Here is a 22,330-nt window from a genome sequence, read left to right on the forward strand (position 1 = left end):
TTTTCTTTCATTTGGTCACTAAGTTTCCTGTGATTTTACACTAAATCAAAGGGCAATTGAATAAGAACGTATTTTGTGAGTGATATAATTATAATGGCCTTTTTAATAGACAAGACCACACTATAATTTCAGTTTTAAATTTCTTAGTATTTGTAGCTAGTTTTCTTTTTTTGACTTACGTTGTATCAGGGTTGAATTCGTTTAAAACTGCCTTTAAAAGGTGTTTTGACAGTACAGTACAGATATCCTAATAATTAAAGTTTGTTTCTGAAAATCTTTACTCTGGAAAAAAACCTTGATTTTCCATTTTTGTTCAAAAAGACTTGAGTCTTCTGACTTTGGAGGGCCCAGCAAAAGGCCATCTTTCCTATCAGGTCTTTGGTTAAAAAATAGTGGTTCAAATAATGAATTTCCTGTTATTGTTAGCATGTGCCCAGAAGCCATGGAGACTTTTGGACATACTTAGTGAATTAAAGAATGAAAGTGAATAAAAGACTCTATTATGAATAGCAACCATAGAAAATAAAGATTATAAACAGTACTAGTTTCATGATGAAAAGAAAGACATAAGTGTAACCACAGAATCCCTTCCAGGGATGGGGAGACTCCTGGGTGTATTTCAGCCCTGAGGGTAAACTGGAAGAAATAACAAACCCTGAGGCTTCTTCTTAGAAGAACATACTAAGGACTGAGGTCAGTGATCAACAAGTGTTGGGTACCTGGGATTAAGAATTGAGTTTGTGATGTGAAAGAGACAAGGATGTCATCTTGGAAAACTAATTAGCAAGAGTGAAATGATGTGGACTCTAAAAAGAGAATGAACTTACACTCTCATCATTTCCTTCAACCCCATATTTTCTGTCATTGCCACATGCTTGGGTCTTTATTTCATAATCAGCTCTCCACTGAATTACAAATGGGTGACACAGAAACTTCTACAAGAATCAGTTCTCAGTACATTTATTATTTCCCAGGGAATCAGAAAAGTGAGTAGGTTGCCTCTTGGAACAAAAGAAGCTGTAGGAGTGAATTGTGATGTGGAAACATATCCATTTAAAAGCAGTAAGCATTTATACTTTTTGAACTTTAAATAGAATGAATGAGAAATTATTTTAATATTACTTCAGCAACCTAATTGCTTTGCAAATCATTTACTGCTTTGTGAATGTTGGTTCTTCCATGGCTTTCTGTGAACATACAGTTTTAAGAGCTTTATTTTTATGATGGTTTTAAAACATTATACCAGTTATCCACAGCTGAATCTCTGTCCAAGCAATTGGATTGAGGTTTCAAAATATTAGCAAAATTAAATACATAAGCAAATATAGTCTAATAATTTCAACAGAATTTTCTTATGCCTCGAAGAAGTTTAAATTTAGAGGAGACAAAGAATATTTTCATTTTTACATACACATCCATGCCACGGTTTTTTTTAGGATGGCTCGTTCATAAGTCAAATAAGTAATCTGTCACCTAAATGGGACACTTCAGAGTGAAAGTGGGAGCTAAGCAGGCAGGATGTGGGGACAACGGCATAACCAGAGCAGCCGGACCAACCAGGATGAACAGTCACTGTGTTAACGGAGAATGTACCATGAGAGCTGCAGTTATAAATGTTTTTCCTTCAAGTTTTTTTAATTTCTTGAAGATAATGACAGTAACTTATTCATCTTTGGTTATCTGGCAACTAATAAAAATGCTCAAATGTTATATGGTAAAAAATGCTAAATGAATAAATTAATGATTGAGTAAATTAACAAAATTATATGTTCATGCAATTATAATTTTATTGTGGAATACACGCCTTCGTGTATGTGAAATCAAAGAGTAAAACATCAGAGTCAAGGACATGAGAAGACAGCATAGTGAGTATTTCTTTTCCCCTTCTTCCATAGTAAGGGAAGCTGTGTTTTTCTTCTACATCAACCTTACTGAAATTGGAGACAGTTCTGTAGTCAGTTGTGGATGGGGGAGTACAGACTCATTCGTTTGTCCACCAGCCCATCTATCCATCTATCCATACATTCACTAGACAACTTCCTGTTTTTCACTATCCCACATTGGTCACTGAGGCTACACCGGGGAAACACATATTCTCTGCCCTCAGTGAGCATATATATACCACCAAATGAGGGCATTTGTTAGGTTCGTCCGCAAACAAGATGAAAAAAAAATATTAATCTTCATTCATTTTACTTCTTTCCTCAATGAAGACATTTTCAGGATGGAGGGAGGAAGATAATAGCTTTGGGAACTTAAAGAAAGTGGAATGAGTGTGGAACATTTAAGTGGTAAATGCTGGAGTGAGGCAAGTTAAGTGTATAGAGTAACTGCTAAGAGACTCTAAGAGCCCATGGTGGCCAAAGAGCATGGATCTGTAGTGTTTCTATAGGACTCATTAGAGTAGTGAGAATAGGCTTAACCTTTTAACAAGGACTAAATACAGAGGACTTTAAAATACAAGCTGGGGGATATGATCTTTTCTGATAAAAACCAAGATTGGATTAGGTTTGTTTGTTTTAATGAAGGGAAATCACCTGGTGATGATGTTTTCTTAGGAAGGTTAAATCTGATTATACTATGTAGAATGTGCTAGTATAAGAGAAAAAAATGGATCCAGGGAGATAGCAAGGAATTTATTATAGTACCTTTTCATGCTGATATGCATGTGGATAAGGTAGACCCACGAGAAGTGGTCACACATAAGTGATATATTCCTACAAGAATCACAGAGAGATCAAACCGGCCACCTAGTCTAACCAATTTTCCTTCGCCACACTAGGAAAGGCTAACCAAAATCACTGTATCTTTAAGAAAAATCAGTAGCAGGGAAACAGACCACTGCACAAAAGGAAATAATTCAGGAAATACCACCAACACATTAACAACCTCAAAACCTCACATGAAATTGTTTCCATAATTGGTATTCTCAGAGAGATTTGAGAGAATGTCGCATCTATAAAACATGAACATGTTACCAGCAAAGAGAACATGTTACAGTTCAAGGACATCACTCCTAGAGCGGCCTCCTCTCCTGTATCAATGATGTTTCCTCTACTGGGTCATTTCTATCAGCTTCCAAATATGATGTCCAAATATCTCCCATTAAAATTTTAAAAAAAATCTCTCTTGACACTACATCCTCCTCTTTCTTCATGTTCTTTTACAGCAAATATTGAATCATTACTTAATAGTTGGCTTTGCTCACTTTCTTCAATTACCATCCTCCCTTTTGCTCTCAACCTCACTGAAAGCAAGCATCTGTTCCTACCCAGACTGCTACAAACAAGCTGGCCAATGGACTTTACGTTGTTCAATGCCAAATTTCTCCTTGATCAACCCATAGCATTTTAAAAGTTTGATTTCCCTCTTCTTTTAGAGTCAGCTTCTTTACATGGCTTCTAGGCTCCTACTCTTCGATTCTTTTCCTTCATTTGTTCAGCTCACTCCTTAGTTGGTTTATTTTATGCTTCCTTACACTAGAAACTAAGTCCTTGTGAGAGAAGATATTATTTTGTATCCCTCACATCCAGAAGAGTGCTTTGTACATAGTAAGTGCTCAATAACTGTTTATGGACTAGGTGATTGAGTTAAAACAGAAAAAGAGCTATGTAAGTTAAAAATATAACCTAAACAATAAATAGTTTAATGGATAGTGAATAATAAAATGGATACATCTGAAGACCAAGCTGCTGATCTGGTAAATAAAGCAAAACATAAATAAAGCAAAAAATACAAATAAATGTCAAATAAGAGATGGAAGTTAAGAGACTTAGATACAGGTTATTCAAAAACATCTAATAGGAATTCTGGGCAGAAACAACAGAAACAATGGGAGATTACATCCTGATAAATTTTTATATCTTCAAGGATAAAGAAGATATCTTTAAAACATTCAGAGACTTAAAGCAAAAACAAAAAACAAGTTAACACTGTGATGTAGATCTTCACAGCTTAAATACAGGGTCACAGGAAAGTTGAGGAATGCCATCAACTAAGCCTAGAATTCTAAACCTGTTTACTCATTAAAATGTGGGCAAAATAATGATTCTTATGGATGTAAAAGAACTTAAAAAATATGTACCCTATGTGATGAAGTTTTTCAAAGAGATATGTCAACCATAAAGTAAATAAGAAAAATAAAGAACATAGATAGAAGACAGTTGTGTGACACAGAAAATGGAAACAAAGTAGGAGAAATTTAAAAGAAAATCTATTAGACCTTGGTGTCTGAGTGATCCCCCTTTTATAATATAGGCTATATCTGCTTCTCTGTGGGTCCAATTTCACTGTTTTTTTCTTGAGTGAATATTTACATATAATACAGCCTTTTATGGATTTTGAATTTTTATAATTAAGCTATAGATGAAGCATGGAACAATTAATTACAGTCACAAGAGAGAAGATATATGTTAAAGTCTTGAAACTCTAGAAATAATATTATTAACAAAAATTAAAAGACAGAGTAGGGGAGAACAGACAGACCAATGGATATGCACTAATTTTCTAAACTTTTGAAATGGTAATACAATAAGTATTATTTAAAATGGATAAATCAACAAATAGAGGAAATAAGCATTTTATTTAGCAGGCATATTCATGAAGGCAGATACTAGAACATAAATAATGAAATAAAAATGATATAAATAAATAAATAGCATAAATAATAAAACTCAGTTGGTGCCGGGGAGAAGCTTTGAGCTAGTATGAAAATGCTAAATTCTATTGAAATGTATGTTTTTGGTGATAGAAAATGTGTCAGCCCACAGTTCTAGTCCATTACATCAACAGTCCTTGGCATAACATCAGCAGTTGTTATAGGGTGGACTGTGGCTCCCTTCACCCTACAAATTCATATGCTGAAAATCTATGACGTTATACTGGAGGAGGGTGAGCCTCCACTCCAATACAAGTATCCTTATAAAAAGAGGAAATATGGACACACACACACACAGCACCATTAGAACATAAAGGCAGAGATCAGGTGTTTATACAAATCAAGCAGCACTAAAGATGACCAGCAAACCACCAGAAGCTAGGAGAGAGGCATGCAACAGGCTCCCCATAGCAGTCACCTGAAGGAACTAACTCTGCAGACACCTTGAGCTCAGACTTCTAGTCTTCAGAACCGTGACAATAAATTTCTGTTGTTTGAGCGCATAGTTTAAGGTCCTTTGTTATAACGGCAAAAGAATATTTGTTAAATATACAAATAAAATACCTCATCTTTCACAAATGGACATCATAAACTCTGTGTCATGTCATTAATTAATAACTATAACTAAAAGCTTGTATTTATAGTCATATAGGTAATGAACCAGAATTGGAAACAGTTAATGATTGTAGCCTTTGAAAAAATGAGACTAAATCAGGAAATGTAATTTTTCATTTTATACTTTATTTTGGCCATGTGCATGTATCACTTACATAATAAAAGGATAGTTGATTAATAAGCCAATGTTATCTTACTGAAAGCATCCTTTTTGTGAGTTAAACGGTGAGGCAGTTTAAATCTTGGAATTAATTCAGGAATTTTGACTTCATATAATTACTTGTGGAAAGCATGCTATTTCTCAAACAAAATTAGGCATATTTTATGTAGAAAAGTCCTCATATTATTCACTATAGTTTACAGTTATTTTTAATTACAATTTCCTAAGAGCTATCAGGTAGTATTAAAGATAAGGAAATATAGTGTGAGGTGATTAAGTGATTTAATTGGAACAAGAAGACAGTGAAAAGAGCAGTTTTAACTATTACTGTGCGCTAAGATAATGCTTGAAATACCGTGCTCGTCTCCACTCAATCACTCATTCTACAGAAGTCTAATAAGTGCACACTATTTTAGACAGGCATATGCTAGGCGTGATGAGAGAATAATGAATAAATTGTGAGTATCCTAGTCTCTGCCTTCGAGGAATTTAGTTTGAAGTGTACATATGTGTTCTGGTTTCCTGAGGATGCTGTAACAAATTACCAAAAACTCAGTGCCTTAAAACTACAGACATTTTTTCTCCCATAGTTCCTGGGGCCAGCAGTCAAAGTGTGTTGGCAGAGCCATGCTCTTTCAGAAGGCTCTAGGGGGAGGGGCCTTCCTTGCCTTTTCAAGCTTCTGGTGGCTCCAGGTGTTCCTTGCCTGTTGGCCTGCATCACTCCAATCTCTGCCTCCATCTCCAAATGGCTTCTCCTCTGGGTCTGTGTCTCCTCTTCTGTCTCTTATAAAGACACAGGGCATTGGATTTTGGGTTCATCCAGATAATCCAGGATGATCTTATCTTGAGATCCTTAACTTAATCACATCCGCAAAGACCATTTTTCCAAATAAGTTCACATTCACAGGTTCCAGGGTGTAGGACACACACATGCCTTCTGGGGGCCACAACTCAACTAACGCAGTATGAAGAAGGGAATAGATAATAGATAACGCAGCGAGGTAAGCATGATGGAAGGGTACGTGGGGGTTACAGTACACAGAGAACACCTGGAAGGAGGTCCCAGTTCAGTCTGAGGGGTTCAGGGAAGACTATTTGGGTGAAGTGACATGTAAGAGAAAATCTGAAGAATGGTAAGGACAGGAAGGTGGGCTGGGGAGAACTTTCTGGGTGAGAGAGAGAGAGAGAGTACGGTGAGCTTAGGTAACTAGGGGAAGTTGAATGTGGCTATAAAATATAAGGTGAGCAGAAGCACAGCAGAATGAGACTATGTAGGCAAACAGGGCCCAGAGTGTGATTGTCCTTGAAAAACCTCGTCTAGCGTATTGGAATTTTAAAGCTATGAGCAGGAGTGTGACAGAACTGCATTGTATACGGATAATTTGAACTGCAGTATAGATAATGGACTGATAGAGATTAGAACTGGAGACAAAGAAACCAGTTAGGATGATGTAGCAGTAATTTGAGCAAGAGACTGTGGGAAGATTAAGAGGAATGGCATGAGAAATATTGAGGATGTAGAATTATCATTTCCATAACAACTACTCATTACAGCTAAACTCACTGGTGCTTGTGTGCCCAAAGTAAAGATGGATTCCAAATCTCTAAATTTTCACCTGAACTTTCTAGAACTATGATTAGTCCACAGGTATATAGGCATGGAACAACATGCATCTAACAGCAGTTTTTAATAAACATTTTGCATTTCTGAAACATGTCTTTGATGCATGGATCCATTTCCAGTAATTCTTAGAGCTTTATTCGCATTGCTTCAAAGTAAATTTAAACTCCTTCCTAAGTGAAAGGATGGGACTGTACGTTTGAGTGGTGAGTACTGCTTGTGACTCACTCTTAACTGTCTGTACCTGTTTAACTGTTTTGGTTTCAAAAAGTTGCATGAGCAGAAGGTGAGGAATGCAGAAGGGTGTTCTCAAAGTGGCAATGGAATTCTGTGCCGCAAGAACCAAGGCAGCAGCAGGGGGTGAAGGTAAATATGTCACTTTGAACATAAGCAGTTCTGTCTGCTTCCTCTCACCTGGGTGCCCACTGACCATGACCGGGGCTTGTATAATAGTTGACCTGCAGGAGAGAGATTCCCAGGCATCTAAAAATGGCCAGCAACCTCAGGGGGGGAAATATTTGCTAATTTGCTAATAATTCTTCCAGAATCGAGTTTTATTGGTAAGTGGTTGAAATGGTAACACTAACTTCAAAACACTGTGCCATGTGTAACTCCCATGGATTTGAAATGCACAACAACAACATCAAACATCCCTAGACACGGTTATGATTCACCTTAAGTGTGTTGGCTACACCTCTTTGGTATTTTAAGCATGACTTTGTACTGCTTTATACTCTCTTCCAGTAGCGGGGGGTCCTGGCTTCCACTAACGCATCTACTATTTCCTCCTTAGGAGAGACTGACTTTTACTTTTTGTGCCACAAGCCCCCATATTGTGTAGGAAACTATGGTGTGGCCATTTTGATTATTCACAATACTCTGTTTTGGTCTTTCAGCATAAACCATAGATTTGAAATGACTTCAATGTAGATTGATAACAAAGAGGAGCCTAAACATGTTCCTTCCCCCTTAGAGCCTGTACTCTCCCAGTTCTCGTATACCGTCCCCACCCATCCTTCCCTGCTTCAAACAACTTTATGTGCACCAGTTTTTGTTGTGATGATCGGCACAACAACCAGAGCGCCAGCTGAGCAGAGCACAGTCCTGTGATTTTAGAAGGGAATGCTGGGAGCACACACACTGAGCAGCACCTCAAACGCATCACTCACTCACTCACTCACTTATGTATCAATACATCTCCCGAGTAAACGCGGTCCCCTTAAAAATGAAAAGATTTATGTGAAAGTTAGAAATTAAATTTCCTAATCAACTGGCTTCATGTAAGCAATACAACTATTGCCCATTCACTCTCTATCAAGAACATACATTTTCTCAGTGGTCAGGGTTGGAAATTCAGGATTACAGTAACTATAGGGTATTGCATGGGAAAAATGGATTTATTTCCATTGTAAGTTGCCCAGGACGGGCCAATGTACAACTTTGCACGCTTTTTGTTTCTAGTCTAGATAGAATTTTAAGCATAAAAATTTAGTGCTTTACATGATTACTAATATATTTTAAAGAAAAATTTGCATGAAGATGATGCTGAAATAGCTGGCTAGCTTCTTTTCTCCTCTGGCCTCCTTAAGGATTGCTCACAGTATGGAAATTGTTTGAAATACTTTTCAGCTTGTTTAAAATTTATCATGCCCCAACCCAAACACAGTGGACATCTGAGAGAAAGCACTTTGTAACTTCTAAGTGGAGAGAGATAATATTTATGATAAAAGTCTAGGTTGATCAAGGGAAAGAGTACAGAATAATTGAATTAAATGAAAATTCATGCCTCAGGAAAGAGCCATTTTTTAATTATAAAACTAGAAAGCAAGAGAAGCTGAGAAAAACTTCACTTTAGACTCTATTTTCAGCTTCTAAAAATTTATTTTATATTTTTGTCAGCATATACCTGAAATGGTAGTTAAATTCTCAAAGATGTGTTGTTTTTTTTTTTCCTGCACACAAAGTGGACGAATGTCTGAAATAGGAGGGTAAAACATTTCCTTTCATCGTTCAAAAAAACCTTAATATTAGGTTTGTGTTACATTTCGATGTTGGCCAATTCTTTCTGATTACTTTTAAATTATAGCTTTTCCATGATAATATGCAAGTCAGCATCTTCCCCGTGGGGCAGCAACTTTGCATTGGTAACAGGACATACCACTATTAACACTCTAAATTACAGCTCCTTGGCCTTGTCAAGACACACACATTATTCCAGTTTAAGTGAAATGCAAGAATGTTTTAAGTCTCTTCCTGCTGGAACATTCCATAAACCTATGAAAAGCAAATTCTCCATCTCTCATCCCTTATCTGTCCGTAGGATGCTGCCTACAACAGACGAGTCGACTGAGCAACATCTTGCTTGTTGGGTAAATGAACACATGACAGGACATTCAACATCATGTGACCATCTTACAGCAAAATGGAGACAAAATGCAAGGGAGTTTATTGAGGGATGGATTGAAAATTAAAGTCCCATGTACGCAATGGCAAATACACACTGTAAGAAATTCCGCTGCACCAAGAATTCAGCTGTTTGTTTCTTAATGTAGGCTCTAGTCGGCTGCGTTGGCTCAAACTCCATTTCCCTGTGCCTCTGAGGGGTGAGGGTGTGAGAAAATGGTCCACAGGCCTCAAAGGTGATATTAACCACAGAGGCGGAGCCTGCTTCTGGTTTCCTTTGCACTCATGGGAGCAGAGCACCATCAGCTGACTTACTAACCTCCCTGCAATACAGACCACTTAGTTCCTGTGTGATTTGTCCTCTATTCCAAGTCTCAGTAGAGACTGTACTTACTGCAGGTAGCCAAATATCGCATCTCAGATTGTGCTTGATTACTGCAGATATTGAAACTTAATTTATATGCATATACATGTATTCTTTATTAATTTTGTATATTTATAGAATATTTTTGTTAAGTGAACTTATTTTATCCTTAGATTTCCTGCTATAGGTTTGGGCTTTATATATTTCCTAATTCTCTTAAGAAAAAGGTTAAGTCATTCAGAAGTTCATAAATGTATTTTGTAGTATACACAGACATTTAATCTAAATAATATTTAAATTATAATGTCAGAAACGAAGGCTGTTACCCAGCACACTGAACGTGAGCACTAGTCTTTTTCACTCAGAGTCTGTCGTGTAACAACACTGTGAGCTACATCGTGGTTGAATGCTGTCCTCTGAGCTTGTCATCCATCAGAGAATTCCCATTACTCATAGAACCTATGGGCTCGTGTTATTAAAGAACTGCTTGATTTATACTCAAGTAAAATGAAAATGGAAGCTTTACCTTTTATGAGATATTTATAAAGCACATTTCTCATCTGTTACATTTTGACTGAATCAACTTTGGGTACCTCGTTGAAGCACTCTAAAGAAAATTTCCAATTTCCAAAGGCCAGTATGTGAGTGGAATACAAAACATCACAACTGCAATTTAATTTTTAGCAAAAAATGAATTATCCTCTTGCTTTTACTTTTCATGATTTTAGGCAGTTATGCTTTTAAATAACTTTGTGACAGTCGTCCTTAATTATAAAAAAATTGATAGCATTCCCTACATGATCCTTACATATCTATGAGGGTGTGAAAGTTAGTGGGAATCACTCTCTCTTCTCATCATTAATTTATAGTCGAACCATTTTGTTGATGCTTTAGTCATCAAGCAAATTTCCGTAATTCATTTCAATTTTCTGCTAACTAATCAAACACTAGCTGGGGAGCAAATGAACATGGCTAGCATTTTTTTCAGAACCCATTAGTATATTGAAACCTAGATTATGTATTTATTTATTTAAGATAAAGTGAACCCAGAAATTACTTAGCTAAAATCTAAGTTTGGAAACAGAAAGCTGTTTTGCCAAAGCTAAAGTCTGGCATATGAAGTACCATCCATCCTCTTTTGATTTTCACATCACCATGAAATATTCTGTAAAAAGAAGACCTTAGCATTTAAAAGTGTCCGTTTACAAAAGGGCCTTTTGGAAGTATTTGCTTATTTCACTTATTCCCTAAGATTTAAGTCTGTGTATTTAAAAACAAAATTGTATTTCCCAAGAACAGTTAAAGTAAGCACAGAGAGATCCCTCTCTCTCATTCTCACAAATGCAAAGTCATTTCATCCTTCAAAGCTCAGCTCCGGCACCCCTTGGTGAAGCCTTCCCTGACCTCATCTGGATGGGGTCCCTACCCTAGCTTTTAAAGCTCTAGCTCCACAGATCTTAATACTTTCTACCTTGGATTAGGTTGAGCCAGGATGTTTCTGTACTTGTGGTTCAAAACCTAATATTACATTAGGTTCTAATAGTAATAGCTATTAAAGTTAGTTTAACTGATTATTTTGTTATTTGTTATTTTGGTTACATTGCCCCTACTAATGTGTAAGCTCCTTCAGCTAAGGATGCATATATGATTCTTATTCAAATTCTACACCATACATGGCAAAGTGCATGGGGGGAACAGAAGGTACTTAATATTTATTTAGTTAATGAATGCATATTCCAGACTCTATTCTATAATGATAATTAGATAGCAAAGATGTACATGTGGGTTGACTTACTTTCTAAATTCTCTCTCAAATGTTGTCAGTCTTTTTCCACAATTATTCCCAGACAGTTCAGCTTATTCTTAGATCTGTAACTAGAGCAATTTAGTAAAAGAAACAAACAAACAGAAAACAACAACTCCTACTACTAATAGCTGAAGTCACATGGTGTTTACTATGTGTCAGGCACTGTTCTAACTACTTTATACTTATGAACTTATTTAATCTTCCCAAAAACAAAATGAAGCATCCCATTATACAAGTGAAAAAACCAAGGCACAGAGACAGTAAGTAACCTACGTGATTACAAAGCTGTGAGTGAGGGAAGCAGTTTGCTTTTAGAGTCCATTGGCTTAATTACTTCGTTCTATGTATAGCACCACAGTGTAGAAGCTGTGGAGATTTACCATGCGCTGTGAAACATTGGAGGAATCTCCAACTAAAGTAGCTACTATACCCTGGTTGACTGTATATACTGTGACTATAGATTCCACTAGCACTTAACCTATTCCCAGATCTAATTCTGCAATTCTTCAGTTATTTATCTGTCAAACCTTCACCTCAAATTTTGGTTAAGTAATGGATTGTTCTAGTGGTTGTGTTACGTAGCGCTGAACAATATTTTCCATCTCATTTAATAACCCTAACGACCTTGTGATATAGGGACTGTTGTCTCCATTTTTCAGGGACGTATAAAGTGCCCACAAATTAAATAACACCCCTCAATTTAGATGATACTCCTCATCACAGCTTAATTTCTTGGTTAGAAAATTAAGCTCAGACCAAAGCTATTCATTTCCTAGACTAAATAATGATGCTATTTCAAACTTAAAAAAAAAAACCCTCTGGGTTAGCTTTCAATGTATATGAAAAACAGTATATCCTTTTGAAGTTTTACTGGCTCAAAAAACAGAACCCAAAATGGAAGAGGTTCATTAATCACTAGTTTTATTCCTATGCCAATGTAGAAATAGAACTGAAAAAAGAATAAAAGTGGACTTTCCTATTTGCTTGTATTTCCTTTGAAAATTGTGAGGTTATCTCTAAAGTACCACTATAATTTTCTTGACAGAAAATTATTTGTGGGATAGAGATCTTGTTGGCAGCAGGGATAAGTACTTTATTTCTAAGAACACGAGCCAGAAAATGAACAGATTCCACTGGCACCATTGTGCTTAGTGCCCAGATAACAGAGGCAGGGCTCTGTGTTGTAGGTTTTGCTAGTTATCCCCACTTTTGTGGATACTGGCATTTCTTCGAGAGAGGCAGCCAAAACCTATGCTAGTTTTGTTGGTATTAAAAGATTAATTAGTTGGTCCTGGTTTATAGTAACAGAAATCCATCAGGAAGAAACTAAATCAGTTTCACTATTACGATAGCCTCTAATGTGCAGTTGGCTCTGAAATACCCATTAATTATTTAAAATAACATCATAAAAGTGTATTAATTCTTGCTCCAACAAAAGCTGATGCTGGGTTAATGTGAACTTATTAATGATCTTGTTACTAATAATGTAAATTTGCAGTTTTGGTCCAAGTCACTGCTTGGATCAGAGGCCCATCACACATCATAACTACTTTTTTTTCAAAAATATCTGGAACAAGAAACATTTCAAATCTAATTGTTCTCATTCACAGTATATTTTTCTGCCTTAAAGGCATCTAGCATCAAATCTCCCTACTTGATGTGGTTTTCACAACAGAAATTAAAAATAAATTTACTATTGTCTGGCACTCTCTGAACAGGAGCCCCTCTCTCTCCCTTATTCATTTGTCTTTTAATTTCTTACTCTGTTATTCCTGTCATCTCTCTTCTACTCCCAGTGTCCTCACAATGACATTAACCAGAAAAACTAGAGCTTTTCTAAACCAGTGGCCTCCCAACATTTTTGATTATGTACTTTTCAGGGAGGACGTGTATGCTATTTACTTACAAATTATAACATATGCTTTCATTTAATATATCATATGTCTTATGAAATATATACAAAGTGAAAGGATAAATTACAAATAAATGTGAACGGATATTCTAATATTTTCCTCCTTACACTCACCCTTGCCCACTCCTTTCAGGAGACAACTGAGTAGTTTCTAAATAACGTTTACCACTCAGATTGCTATATAACTATTTAGTGACAATTAATTGTTTTGTGGCAAAGGGTAATAATCATCTCAAATTTGAAGAGACCAGAGCAACTAGAGATCAGAGACCCAGATTTTACATAATTCTTCCCTCCCTCTTGTCCCCTCATGCCCTGTTTTAGCATGGAAATAACAGGGAGAACAGAGAGGAGGTTATGGATAACTGATCACTGATTTTGGTTGTATGACTTCATTTCTTCTGTATCCTTATGACTCGGGTTCTTGACTCCTGATATAGTCTTCTGAAAGTAAATCCTTTACCATGACATGGCTATTCATTCATTTAAACACTTATGAACAGGGTTCTAAGCTCTGAGATGGATGCTATAGACACAAAATTAAATTGCTACAGACATAAAACTCTCCCCAAATGAGCTGACATTTTCGTTAGCAACGGTGGGATCAGATGTATTTGCAGTAAACATTCTAATAGGAATAAGTCCTCTGTGGGTGAAGAGAATCAAGCAACTAACTTGGCTGAGGAAACTGGGGAAAGTCCCTCCAAGGTGAAGACATTTGAGGATCCTGAAATATGAGCTTATCCGGTCTTCACCTTCAGCCTGGTGGAGACACAGCCCACGAGGGCTGGCTCTAGTCGGCAGAGTTCCTCCTGTGAAATGGCAGGAAATATTATTTGTCTCCACCTGCTCTGTAATGGCGGAAGTCAAAATCATGTTACTTGTCTCCTTGTTAAACCTGTGCTGGTGATAACCATAACTGCATCCTGTTGAGATAGGATCTGATTCTAGCCTCCTACAAATCCACTTTTTGTCAAGGAATTGTGTCATTGCTTTTTCTTGCAATTGACCGGTGCTTCCCTTGGTACCCTACTTTAGCCCATCCTTCTCTCTCTCTGTCCCTCTCTGTCTCTCTCTCTTTCTTCCTGTTTTCCTTCTTCTCCCCGGCCCTATTCCTCCTGTGCCCTCACTCCCCTTCTCTCGCACTAATGCTTCCTGCCTCAGTGCTGGCCTTATGTGTTAGTCAAACAAAACCCTTATTTGGGGACTTCAGCAGTGTTTCAGGGATTATATGCTTCACAATGTAAGGAACTCTACCATCTGGCTCATGGTGGTGTACCACGTCCACAGAACAGGACCTGGGATATTGAAGATGCTCAATATTAATTACTGATTAATTTTACCAGACAGTATATCTAGTGTTATCCTGTATCATATAATCAAATGTTTTTGCATTTCTGGTTGGATTTAGGGGAATTATGTTTGCTATGAGGCAAAATATTTGAGCCCCAAATACCTGCAGATATATTTTTGGCTTTCTAGTTGTTTATGAGCCAAAAACCTAGTTTAAATAGCATGAAAAAAATCTGATGGTTTTCTGTGGCTTAACACACAAAATGAGCTACTCACAAAGGTGCCAGTTTTACCTGGGACGCAAATCCAGTTAAAAATATGGCTGAGAAGACCTGATGTTATCCATCTACACATTGACTTTCCACCTGGTAACAACTTTTCTCTGCCAGCCCTAATGTTAGAACTAGGGAAAAAGGTTTAACAACAATACAATCTGCTCAATAAGCCTGTGTCTTTAAAACCAGTGTGACCTTCATGTAAAATCATACTGTTATTATGAATCTATCTGCAGAGCTGTGTATACTTTACTCTGTTTCCCATCCCTTCCCTCTTTGTCAACTGATACTAGGCTTATTAACAAACTCTAATTCTTCCACTAGTCCTTGCTTTCATTCAATGTTGGGGCCACAGCTTAACCATCTTTTAGGTTTTTATTTCTTAGACAATTTTTCCCTTCCCTTTAATATTTTTCTAGCTGACCTCCTATCTTGGTCCATTCCATCTTCTGCATAATTTACTATGTACTTTATGTCACCCATTGGTCAATGTTAGCTTTCTCATGCTACAAAGCCCCCATATAGGCATTCAGGACATAGAAAGGATCAGGAAGGTTATAGCAAGAAATGAGAAAGTCTTTTCAGGTATAGGTGTGCTTTTATCAAATACGTACATATTTTAAAGATAGGGTAAGGAGATAATATTTGATTTTTTTCAGTCATTGCTAATCAATGTATTACATTTATCCACAGATAAAGTACAGTATATACAGTATAATATTTTGGTCCTGAGCAATTTTTCCATAAGAAAGAGTATAGCATTTGATCCACATCACTTCCACACATAAAATAGTTTCCTAACATGGAAAGGTATTCTGCAGTGTGAAGTTAAAGCGTCAAGTATTTATACAGATACCAATTGACACTCCTAGTAAGTATGTGTGGCTATCCTTAATGGCCACAGAACACATACACAGCCTGTTTATTTCACTCACAACATGCCATGATATACTGGAATATATTTATGTTAGGTGTTGTCCCTCAACATATTCATGTTATGAGTTATCCTTCGATAAATATTTTCTCTTTCTTCTTTGATAATAGAATTTTCAGCAGACACCTTGCCCAGGATGCAGACTCCATTTCTCAGCCCTTATTGCTAGGTGTCGCCATACAACTTAAGTTCTAGCACATGAAATATGAGGGAAAAAAAAGAAGTGTACTCTTTCTGGGTCTTGCCTTTACCCAGGGGTGTGGCCATTCCTGCACCCTTTCCTCGTCTTACTGATTTGAATATGGATAAAGGCTCAGGGTGGCAGGGCAGTTGGATAAGAGGGTCTAAGGTATTGAAAACATAAGGCCTACATATTGTTCCAGAACTACCTATACCCAATTATATATGTGTGAGAGAAAGATGTTAGCCAAGCAACTTTTTTTTTTTTTTTTTTTTTTTTTGCGGTACGCGGGCCTCTCACTGTTGTGGCCTCTCCCGTTGCGGAGCACAGGCTGCGGACATGCAGGCTCAGCGGCCATGGCTCACGGGCCCAGCCGCTCCGCGGCATGTGGGATCTTCCCGGACCGGGCACGAACCCGCGTCCCCTGAATCGGCAGGCGGACTCTCAACCACTGCGTCACCAGGGAAGCCCTTAAGCCACTTTTGTACTGGTTTTCTGTGACAGCAGTCAAATCAATAGCATAAATGATACAGTTTCATTGGCTGCTGGAATGTGAGGTTTTGTTCAAATGTGGAATTAGGTGTCTTTTCAAAGTTCAAATCATTTTTATACTATCTTTTGTGTTTATTTTGCTTGGTAATATGGAATATGCTTTATGAAAGCCAATAAAAATATTTTATATATTTATACAACTATTATGGCTATTCAAAAGTTTGGGAACTATTTAAATAGTCCCTAGGGAAGACTGAATTTTGGACTCTCTTTAATTAGTAAACCACCATCAAGAACAAATACACTAGTTCTTTAAAAAAAAGTCTAACCTCAAGTCTTTCCCTACATATTTTCCATCTTCACATCTCATTTGGTTTGAAGAGACCACTTCTTAGACTGTCTCCCTCCTCCACATTTCTTTGGAATTTGTCTCTGAGAATTGCTCTTAACCAGCTTCCTTACCCCAAAGACCCACCCACGCCCTATAAGCGCTGGTCATATGCCACACGATCTTCCTGGCTCATTTACTGATGTCTGCTCATGATTTATTGGTTTCCCTTTGATTTCAGTGGCTCCAATTTAATGATATATTTCATCATATTTAAGGAAATTATTAGCTTAAAGGTCAATATTTACACATACTACAAACGCAGTCATCTTCAATTGACACTCCTAATAAGTATGTGTGGCTATCCTTAATGGCCAGAAATATCATTGGAAAACAAGACAAAATACGTCATGCTGAGCAACAAACGCCTGCCAATATTTATAGGTTTGAAGGAATAATAATTTGTATCTAAAGTACAATGATATCTCTAGAGTAGTAGTTCAGTGCATTCTGAGCATTACCCTTATAAACTCTGTTTTTGCTTTCTTTTTTCAAGTTTTAGAACCTGATTTTATCCTGAATCCCTCCCACAAAAAATTCATGTTCATAAATTCTATGAAGGATTTGGTTCACTCATATCAGATAATGAGCTGATTAAAGTTCCGTAACTAAAATTTTATTAGCTTATATTATATTTCACCTTTTCTAAGCTCTTAATCTCAAAGCTGTCACAGTGGTTGACAAATAGTTTAAAAGATACAACTAAGCCAACCCTTTTCAGAATCAGTCCCCTAACACTTTAGACATGAAAATGGGGTCCATGTGTCTCTCCAAAAGGTTTATCTGTTTTAAACTAGTTGCACTGGCATTAGAATTAGAGTAGTTGATTGAAACTTTTGTTGATATTTTGAAAAACTTCATATTTGTTTTCCTTTCATAAGAGTAATAATAATCATAATAACTATATAGATAAAGGGTTGTTTTGTGCCACGCAGAAAATGCTTCAAATAGTTTATCTATCGAATATTATTTTGTTTTTGTACTTCTGTTCATTGTATGCATTTCACCCAGAATACTATCACCTTTTATAAAAATTATATAGGCTAAAAATTGAAAATCCCCTGCTTCTATCCTTTTACTTCCATTCTCTCAAAGTAATTGCTGTCAACAATTTTGTGCCTATTTATCTAGAATTTTGCATATTCGTATTTAGTCATCTAGAGAGGTTTATAACCCATCTATATTTCTATCTGTATCTGTATCCACACATTTCATCAGATAAGGTTGGGATGTGCTACAAATATTGGTCTGCCACTGTCTTCTTCTATGTATACTATATCATGAGCACCGTTCAGTTAGAGCACATGGATCTCACTCCATCTTTTTCATGGCCACATAACATTCCAAACTATAGATTAAACAATCATTATACATTCTTTATTGATGGAAATTTGGATTGTATCTTTTTTTTCAGTAACACATAATACAATGATGAACATCTCTGTACAGATATTTTTATGAATTTATTTTGTTTTTTCTTTTGGTAAAGTTCTAAAATGGTTAGTGCACAACTTGAAGGTATTCCAGTGCTCATTCAACATCAGATAGAACAAAAATTCCTACACATTTTGCTTCTAGAGGCTTCTCCCATAATCATACTTCCCCAGAGTAAATTCCAAACCTGAAACTTTGCATTTAATCTGTTCATTACAAAGCATCCCAAATGAGTTGTAGAGTCAAAACAAATTCTCCACCAGACAATACCACAACACTTTAGAATGATGAAATGCTTAAAATAGAATATTTAAGTTAGAACTTGTAAATGAGATATAATTATGGCTCTTGTAATGCAACTATGCTATAGTGACATGTCCAAGAGCAAATTCTTTCCAGCATTCTTAGTATTGATATAAATGTCCAAGTGGTGAGCATATGTTTCTGGAATGTTTAATGTTTCTGTCGGCAGTTGGGCAGGGTCTGTCTTATTTTAGGGAAGCTATGTCATAGGTCAGTTAATACTTTCTTACGTCATTATTACATTCCCTCCAACAGATTTGGTAGACTATATGGACATTTCTGAAAAAGCGACCTGAGCAGTCCAATCATAACAACATTATGCAGCATTAACTTTTTAATACAATTTATGTAAGGAAGGAAGAGCTCGCCAGAAGCACAGAAAGCTCTGTTGGCATGTAGTTTGAGCACATTGATCTTTGCTGTAAAGTCTTTGACTTCACTTTAACTTATGACATGTTACTGATCTAGTTTGTTAGCAAAACTAGTTTATGGAAACCAGATTTCTTCACCAAAAGAGAGTTGAAGATTTTTTTTTTCTCATTGTAGATAGCCCCAGTTGAACAGAACTAAGAACCTTAGTTTTGCCTTAGGAGAATAGGAATTATGGATTAGTATTATATCAAGAGAAGGGCAAGAATGTTGCACCAAAGTGTCCAATCTGCAGGGTTTTTTTGATGCCAATGGGCATGTTGGATTTACAGAAGAAATTTTACTTGTATTTACATCAGGATTATAGAGTACTACAATGTGGGAAGAATGCTGGGGAAATCCTAAAGGTATGACAAACTTTGGTCAAGAGTTCTCTAACTAAATCATGATCCATGTGGTTCCTTCCAATCCTTGTGTCTCTCACTTGGAAACTTCTTGGGGGATCATGGCATCTACAGGATTAGTCAAAGGTGCCTCAGCATAAAAATTTACTTCAGTTAGTCATCCTTTATGGTCAAGAGTTTAAAAAAAATGTTCATGTAGCTATGGATAGCAAATGTGCCAGGGTATCATTTAAAATAGCATTAGCATATTTTGGGGGAGGGGGTACTGTTGCCTTGGTATATGCAAAGGGCTCATTTAAAATATGTGATTTATACCACTTTTATTATAATAAAATATACTTTTTAAAGGGAAGAGAAGCAAGCTGAAATAAACAATTTTAATTAAAAATTACCATGACATTCTTTCTAAAAATCAGAGATCACTCTTTAGATAGGCTTTGAACTATCTGGTGGCTATTTAATTCCAGCCAAAGAAAGTGAAACCAGTTCTGTCTTCAACACAATTCCAAAATAGAATGTTCATGAGCCATTATAAATATTATTAGTGAAGTGGATAGGTTATCCTGTTTTAATTTTTACGTATTTTGATGATTTCCCCAAGAAGATGCTCTTTGAGTCATACAGCTACACTACTGAGCAAACGAAATGTCCACATATCTTTTTAACTCTAGCAAAATAATAAGTGACAGAAACAAGGATATTTACAGAATTCCAAAAGCCAGATAATAGGTGCATGTGTCTTACCTTTCTTTTACGAAGTCTGACTTGGTTATCTCTGGGTTCATGGGTGGCCAGAGTCTCCTTTATGTGTAAACACTGCATGCCATCTCTTGAGTTGACCTTTGGAAGACTTCTGTTTTGATGTTCTGAGAAACCACTCTTCTCCAGGCCATTTTCAGCTGACATTCCACTAGGGCAGGAAGGAGGCTGCAGAAGGCAGCTTCCAGAATCTGTTTTTAATAATGGCAGTCCTCTGTCTGCACAAGGAATAGCCAGGAACTCATCTTGTACTGCACTGCAGGTGTTTCTTTCATGTTCATCTTTAGGGAAGTCGGGTTTCCTTCGATGCTGAGCAATTACAGCAGAATTAAGCAATTGCTTTTCCGGCACAATATCTTTCACATTCAAAGAGTCACGTGCATTCATTTTGGATGCATCTTTTATTTCACTTAGGCTTATATCCTTACAAAGCTCCAGGCTTTTACTCACCATGTCAACAACTTTTCTGTCCCCCTTTTCCTCTACCAGCACTAAATCAGCTCCACCAGCCATTCCCCAGGAGTCATAAGAACCTTGGTTACTTTCCATGATGGGCAGCGTCTTTACTAAGGAGCCTGCTCCTTTGATGCTATGTTGGTCTGACGTTTTAGGCCCTTGAGTATTTAAAATCTGTTTGTCATCTGTAAGATATAGATCAGAATCAGTATCCTCGTCAGAAACATGCACTAGTGTTTCCGTGCTGGCCTCCAGAGAAAGAAACTGATCTTCACCTTCATGGCTGTCATCTTCATCCACCTCCTTTGAAATGTGACCCATTGGCCTCCCAGGAATATCTCTCAGCTCTGAGCCATGACAGCAGTCTGGTAGTGAAACACACCTTTCTTTGCGGTCCACATTTAGGGTTGCATCTTTTTCCATACTTGCCTGCAAGCTGTCAGCTACTAGTCCATGATGACATGCTGTGTTACAATCATCAGAATTAAAAGGCTGTCCCATCCATTGGGTCACATGTTCTTCCCAGCTTCTCTTTCTGATAGCTACAGACATGTCATCGTAGTTTAACAACAGATAGAGGGATACGTTCCATATGAGACTAAAGATGAAACGATGAAAGATTACTTCAAATTCACTGATTGAAGAAGAGAGTAAGTTTTGTCATTGCACCACCTATTAAAAAATTAAAGAAATATACATAGTTCAGGATATAGTTCTAAAGTCAAAATATATCTTGGAAAAGAGAGCACTTAAGCTGTGCTATGAAAGATTAAGAGATTGTATAAAGCTTCTATTTAATAGCCTCAATAAGGTTATTTCTTTAAGAAGCAGCCTAATAGTAGAAGACAATTTCACATTCAATATTTCTGGTCAAAAATCATTAACAATACTTTTAAATGCAGCTGGATTGATTGATCTATTAACGAAGAAAGATATACATATTGAATATTTAAAATTCCATTAGGAAAATATTTGGATCGCTATACTAATAAAATTCACTGGAAGAAACTAGTTGCTCTAGCTTAGATGCTTTCCTGATTTACTTTTGTGGACACAAATCGTTACAGAAATCTATTGGCTGTTTGGTTTGAATTGCACTGAAGGCCACCAGGGAACTGTTCATGCAAAACTTGAGCTATAGAGACAGCATGTGTAATGTATTAGTGTGTGAAAGAGCTAATACAGATCCCAAACTACCAGAATGCATTTACTCCAGGGAGTGACTAAGAAACATGGAGTAATCCAGTTTAGCTCATATTAACACATAATTCATGCATAAGAAAGCATAACACACACCACTTAAAATGTCTTAGGATAAATACATTTACATGCATCTCATTGCTGCTACGACCCGCTAGCAAGCTAGTACTGTTGAAGCTTACCGAAATTAAATAAATTGCCCAAGGTCATACATCTAGGAGGTAAGCCTGGATTCAAAGTAGGCCCCGGTTCTAAGACCCAGGCTTAGAGAGCCAACAAACTTCATCCATGGAATGCGATTCT

At 36.8% G+C, this 22,330-nt stretch overlaps 1 protein-coding gene across 2 annotated transcripts in view; it reads right to left on the bottom strand.

The window, feature by feature from the left end:
- DLC1 (DLC1 Rho GTPase activating protein) overlaps positions 1–21,487 on the bottom strand; it is a 389,008-nt gene extending 367,521 nt beyond the window's left edge. For both annotated transcript variants that reach the window (XM_060001270.1, XM_060001274.1), the window contains exon 1: positions 20,357–21,487. In XM_060001270.1, coding sequence (XP_059857253.1) covers positions 20,357–21,379 — 1,023 coding nt within the window. In that variant the 5' untranslated portion in view covers positions 21,380–21,487. The remainder of the gene's footprint in view (positions 1–20,356) is intronic.
- Between the last annotated feature and the right edge of the window lie 843 nt (positions 21,488–22,330).

This window comes from Delphinus delphis, chromosome 21 (genome assembly GCF_949987515.2).
Source record: "Delphinus delphis chromosome 21, mDelDel1.2, whole genome shotgun sequence".
NCBI classification, from domain to species: domain Eukaryota; kingdom Metazoa; phylum Chordata; class Mammalia; order Artiodactyla; family Delphinidae; genus Delphinus; species Delphinus delphis.